At 46.8% G+C, this 6,328-nt stretch overlaps 1 protein-coding gene across 1 annotated transcript; it reads right to left on the bottom strand.

Moving 5' to 3' along the window:
• Positions 1-579: 579 nt before the first annotated feature.
• On the bottom strand, positions 580-3,642 carry LOC144892893 (uncharacterized). The gene is made up of 2 exons (XM_078781294.1): positions 3,186-3,642; positions 580-3,086 (listed from the first exon to the last, which is right to left on the bottom strand). The coding sequence occupies exon 2, from the start codon at positions 2,983-2,985 to the stop codon at positions 1,705-1,707; it is 1,281 nt and encodes a 426-aa protein (XP_078637420.1). The 5' UTR covers positions 2,986-3,086; positions 3,186-3,642; the 3' UTR covers positions 580-1,704.
• Positions 3,643-6,328: the final 2,686 nt, after the last annotated feature.

Here is a 6,328-nt window from a genome sequence, read left to right as displayed (position 1 = left end):
CGCATACGCTTCCTTTTCGACAGACGAATGTCTCCGCTCAGCGGAGGTAAGAGTCCGTGGAAAGAAAGCCACCGGACGCCCTCCTTGGGAGAGGGTCGCCGCGATGGCCTGATCCGAGGCATCACTTTCGAGGACGAAAGATCCGCTCTCGTCGATCGTCGCCACAGCGGCACTGGTGATGTCGGCCTTAAGGCCTCCAAAGGCCGCCAATGCGGCCGGACGCAGAGGGAATGTGTCGCAGGCCACAAGGGGGCGAAGTTTCACGGAGAAATTTTGGACCCATTTTGAGTAATGGGTGAATATCCCGAGGGCGCGCTTCAGGGACGCCCTTGGCAGGGAGGGGACGCCCATGGCAGGGAGGGGCCATGTCGAGCAAAGGTCGCAGACGCTCCTTATCCGGAGCGACAGAGCCATGGGTCACGGTGTACCCCAGAAGATCTATCTTGCGTAGAGAGTATTGACACTTATCCTCGTTCATGGTTAAGTGATACCTCTGCGCGACCTCGAGGAAGCGCTTCAGATTAGCATCGTGGTGCCCTTGGTCATACCCACAAACTGTAAGATTGTCTAGGTAGACGAAAACATCGGTTAAGTTCTCCCTTGCAATGAGGTCATCCATGGCCCTCTGGAAACAGGCGACCCCGTTCGTTACCCCAAAAGGCAATCGAGTAAACTGGTACAACCGTTGCCCCGACTCAAATGCGGTATAGATACGATCTGCCCTAGAGATGGGGATCTGATGGTACGCACTACGGAGATCGAGAGTGCTGTAGACCGAGTACTGGGCCACCTGTCACACCAGCGCGTCCATCCCCGGAAGGGGGTAGGCATCCAGCTGTGTAAAGCGGTTAATCGTTTGGGAATAGTCGATTACCATGCGTCTGCGGTGTGCATCGCTTCGCACCACCAAGACCTGGGCTCGCCACGGCGACCGGCTAGGTTCTATGATACCGTCTTTCAAGAGCTGAGCCGTTTCGTCCGCAATGAATTGCATGTCTGCTCGAGAGTAGCGCCGTGATTTTACCGCTACAGGGGTACAGTCGGAGGTTAGATTGGGGAACAGCGAAAGCGGCTGGATTTCCATTTTCGCTAGGGCACACACAGCAAGCGCGTCAGCCCCCACAACAAGCGTGTCAGGCCCACCAAACTCCATTTCCAGACGTCCATGTCTCTTAAGAAAATCGTGTCCTAACAGAATATCAGCACATAAAGCAGGTAAGACCATACGATGTACATCTGGGAAGACCCGTCCCTTTATCACGAGTTTCAATCAGCATTCCCCCTTCGTGCTGAGTCGAAGTCCCTGGGATGCCATGAAGATCCGTCTCGTAGACCTCAAGACCTGCCAACCATGCCTGTGCACTAGTCGTTGGTCGATAAAACTATCCGTAGACCCTGTATCCACCAAGGCCCGCACACAATGGCCCTCGACCATGAGGGGAATAAGGGCTTGAGCCAGGCCGGACGAGCCTGCTGGGAGTGGGACCGAACCTCCCGAGTGGGTCGGCCTCGCCTCGCGGGCGGATCCTATGCCAGCGGCAGTTTTCCGGGCGTCAGAGGGTGCCCGTGGAGTCTCGTATAAGTTGTCAGGGTGTGTTCCCATGCATTCTGCAGTTTTGCGGTCGTTGCCGGAGTATTCGTTGTTCATGGGGAATCCGTTAAAGCCATCAGAGAGCTTTCCCATGCATTCCGGTGCTTTGCGATTCAAAATCGCCGTTTGATGAGTATGGGCCTCCGTAGTATTCGAAATCGCCGTTTGACGAATATGGGCCTCCGTAGTATTCGAAATCGCCGTTTGACGGGTATGGGCCTCCGTAGTATTCGAAATCGCCGTTTGATGGGTGAGGGCCACCGTAGTTGGTACCGAGTCGTGTCGCCGCCAGTGGACGCTGTACGCTCTTGAGAGACACGACGAGAACGTACCGCTGGGGCTTGGCGAGGCTCCAAAGCCCCTCGCGTGGCCCGGAGTCTGGTCAAGGACGCATGTGCCGTGCCCAATTGAGGATGAGACTGTTGTGGCTGTTCGGTGACTCTCGCCAAGGTCGATTGAGCGACCAGGGGCCTGCGAGGAGGGACCCTGTCCTTCAAAGCCGGGTAAGGCGCCGTGTCCCGAGCTCGGCTCGTAGGCTCCGCAATGAGCCCATTCAAGGTCGCGCGCGGCCGGGAGCCGCGTGCGGTTTTCCGGCACACTTTTGCGTCGTGCCCCTTTTGCGAGCACAAATGGCATATGGCGTGCCGAGCCGGACACACTGTCCGGAGATGTCGTTGTCCCCCACAGAAGTAGCAAGTGGCTCCGCGTAAGGCCTTGGGTCTGGTCGTAGCGGCAGCCATCAGGACCGGATCCTCCTCCGGAGCATCCTGGAGTTCCGCGAGCAGTTCCGCTCCCTCGGCGGTAACACTCTCCAGCCGTGCGTGTAGCGAGGCTCCCGCCAAGAGGCGCGTGCGATCATAGGCGTTCGACTGCAACCGCGCTTCAGTGTGTACCTTTCCTTGCTCGAGTGCCGCCGCGAAGGTCAGGTCGGTCTTCTCCAGGAGTTTGAGCCTTAGGTCCTGAGAGGAGACCCCGGCGACGTAGGCGTCTAGGAGAAGGTCATCCTGAGCCTGCTCGTGAGTCCGTGGCTCCCGGGTGCTGTCCAGCAGGAGTTGCCGGAGCTCCTGGGCATAGTGATCCATCGGCTCGTTGGGTTGCTGGCGTCGCGTTAATAGCAAATGCCGAGCATACACCGGGCTCTTTTCCTTTATGTACAATCGTTTGAGCTCCGCAATAGCGAGGTCGTACGTCGCACATTGTGCAATACTGTTGTACACCTTGTAGTCGACCTTGGAGTGCAGCGTTGCTAGCTTCGCGACAGCCGTCGGCTCGGTCTCAGGCTCAGCGAAATGGTTCTCCAACGTTTTCAGCCAGTGCTTCAGTTGCAATCCACCATCCGAGGCTTGCGGGTCGGCGCAGAATTGTGTGACCAACAGCGTCTTGTTGCCCGCCATGTCGGTAGATCGTTAATGGAATTAAGTGTTGTGAAAAACCAATCGGGTCCACAACTTTAGTCCATCTGTTGGTTTAATTCCATTAAGACCATGACATCATTCTGTAAATACAGGAAATGCAATTGGAATAAGGTTTGGCATCACATGGGTCCATTCATAACATTCAATGCAAGCAAGCTTAATATTCTATGCAGGCGTACCGTTAGCGAGTCCACTAGATGTAACATGTCACAGGAGAAGTCCCCCTGAGCACCGACCGCAGCGGGTCTTATAGCCGCGCCCCCAGCGGTGTCAGCGAGCAACGAACATCACCTGGGTTCAGCATTAGTACGAATACGATTTCACTACAATCCCCGATAGCAAAATCCAACTTGATCTATTGACTCCCTTGTTTTGGCAATGGACTTTTTATTTTAACTTGATTATGCAATGCCAAAAATAAACGACTGCTTTAAACTATACTTGAGATAGAAATCGGTTTTACAAGTTTTCATCTGTCATTTTCCCCACATTTTTTGAAACAACAGGGGAATATTGTCATTCTGTCTGTGCCTGTCACGCTATCTTCTAAACGGTTGGGTAGAAATCCACCAAACATGGTAGGCCATGGGGCATACCATTAAAATCCACTTTTTCGTGCAACAGGAATGGGGATTACTTGATTTATTCATGAAAATCAGCAAAATATTCGTTCCATTCGATATAATAATGTCGCCAATAAATATACCTGCACATTAAAATACAAATAAAGAAAGAATTTCGATAAAAAAATCAGGTTTAAAATTCGCGGACAAGGTTGTTCACGTGATAAATTCAGCGAATGAGCGCTCCAGATACGTCAGGTGCCGTAATTGGCCAATCACGCAGCTCATACTAAGCTCCGTTCGGTAGCTGACAAACCAAGATGGCGACGCCCATTGCTTCGGCAGTGACAGGAAAACCTGTTCAATTTTCGTCCAAATTTTGCGTGATGCATGTTGTCCATAAAACTAAAAGCAATTTCATTCAATTCAATGATAAAAACTGGGCCCGCTTTGTTGAATTTGCGAGTAAATGGTTGCTCTATGACTGTAAAGAACGCGATTTACTGGCCGACTGTGCGGTAAAGCTGGGGCTTGATTTTGCCGATACACAATCCTGCATTGAAGCCAAACCAGAAAATCCCAACATTGGCTACCATTATGATTGTTCACGTCGCTTTTGTGACATCAGTAAAGTGAACAGGCTGAAGGAGAAAAAGACCGAAACATCTACATCTCATGGTAAGTTAATATGATTATGTAGTAATTTTTTAAGTAAGCTTTAAGTTTAGCCAAAAGTTTCAATTGTTCTGCAAACATAGACATGATCATGATGATAGAATCTGATCGTGATGATAGAATTCACATTACATTGCCATATATCATGATCAAATAAATCATCATGCTTGATTCAAGCAAGTTAGTAACAAGTTCCGGAAGATTTGGAGTTGGCCTTAGAAGAGTAGTATCTTCAAATTCAATTGACAAATGTACAGCAGACTCAGCAAGTCATGCATGATGAAATGTACATTTTATGATTTTGTTTATCTATTTCAAGACTACAATTTATAATACAAATCGTACTATTGCAAGCATGCTCTTTTACTTTAGTAATAGTATCATGATATGTGGGGATATTGTGGTTTATGTCATCAGGCTCATGTCACACCTCATTACAGTTTTTAGGATCCACAAAGAATTAAGAAATAATTTTGTACATGTAGACTACACATTTTTACTAAATTGTATGGTAGGTACTTCTTACTGTCCTGTAAATGATGGTAATAAAAAGTATGTTTACCTTGTCGGAGAAGTTAAAAAAACCATGATTTGATATTTGTTACTAAAAAAGACAGATGTTTGCAAAATTTTAAACTCTATAATTATAAACAATAAACACATGTTGAGTTTATTTTTATTTTGTATTTTTGTTTTGTTGTTGTTTTTTTGCGCGGTGGTCATGGTCATTAATATTTTTACTAGCAAAGCGTGTACAAATGTATAACAAGGGATGCACCAATAGATTCTTGGGGGGGGGGGGGGGGGGACATGGAAGTTTTTTGAAGAAAAAAAACGTCACCTACTATTGAGGCAAAAAAGAAAATTTACTCACTGATCTGAGTAGAAAAACAACAACTGAATATCAATGAAATACATTAGATATGAAAAAACACTTTGCCGTCTTGGTGGCGGAAAAAAAACCCGACTTTGTTTTTAACAGTTCCCGAGAAATCCTTGAAGACGTCGGAGCTATCGACAATTTAAAAAAATAACATGTGGACTTTGTTCTAAACAGTTTCTCAAAAAATCCTGGAAGACGGCGGAGCTATCGACAATTTTTTGTGCACAGTGTGCATGTATACTTTTAAGGTGCAAATGTTTACTTGCACAGTTACTTTGAGTGTGACCGCTATTTTGTCAATGCATGGATGATGCTGCCGGCTTTATTTGGGGCAAATACCAACGTGAGATGGCACAAGTTTTTATTGTTGCATCAAATTGCACGTTCCATCCCATGATATCCTAAAGGCCAAACAAAAATATAATTGTTGTATTATATATATATTTTAATATATTGTCAGAAAAAATTGGGTATACAAGTAACTGGAAGAAAAAAAATGAAAACAATTGTGTATATTTATGTTTAGACAATAATTCAATGGTTGGTAGGTATTTAGAAAATAAATACATGTTTCATATTTGTTGAAAAAAAGTTAAATTCTAATCACTCAAAATTTGTTTCTTCCTTCTGTTTAATGCAGATGCCGGGACAGACATGAACGAACTTGACGATGGTCCAGTTGTAGTTAGTGAAAGCAGTGGAGAGCCCAGCAGAAAGAGAATGTTGCGTTCCTCAGATGCAAACAGCAGCCAAAGAGATTGGAGCAGGCGACATATGTTTCCTGAAGAGTGCATTTTCTGCCATAGCAACCAATACAAGCGCAGTCACATCTCAGGAAAGAGGTCAATGGTAAGGCTAGTAAAATGTGAACTCATCAGTGGAGGTCAACTTCTAAAGGCTGCAAAAGCAAAAGAGGATGTACAAATGCTGCATCAAATATAAGGGGAGGACTTGGTTGCCAGGGAGCTTCAGTACCATCATGGCTGCTACAAGAACTACACAAGATTTTTGAGTAAACCTGGCAAGCCATTGACCCCAGTTCAAAATGGCTATATTGATGCTTTTGACAAATTCAGCCAAAACACCATCAGAAAGCGTCTAATTATAGGCAAAGAAATTCTTACATTGAGTAAACTCAATAAGATATTTATCCGCGCCATTAAAGATGTCAGCGGCATCGATGCACCATATCGAACATGGC

Source organism: Myxine glutinosa, chromosome 1 (assembly GCF_964187855.1).
Source record: "Myxine glutinosa chromosome 1, kmMyxGlut1.1, whole genome shotgun sequence".
NCBI classification, from domain to species: Eukaryota; Metazoa; Chordata; class Myxini; order Myxiniformes; family Myxinidae; genus Myxine; species Myxine glutinosa.
Note: the sequence above shows the minus strand (reverse complement) of the source record. Positions and strands in the feature narration are given on the sequence as shown.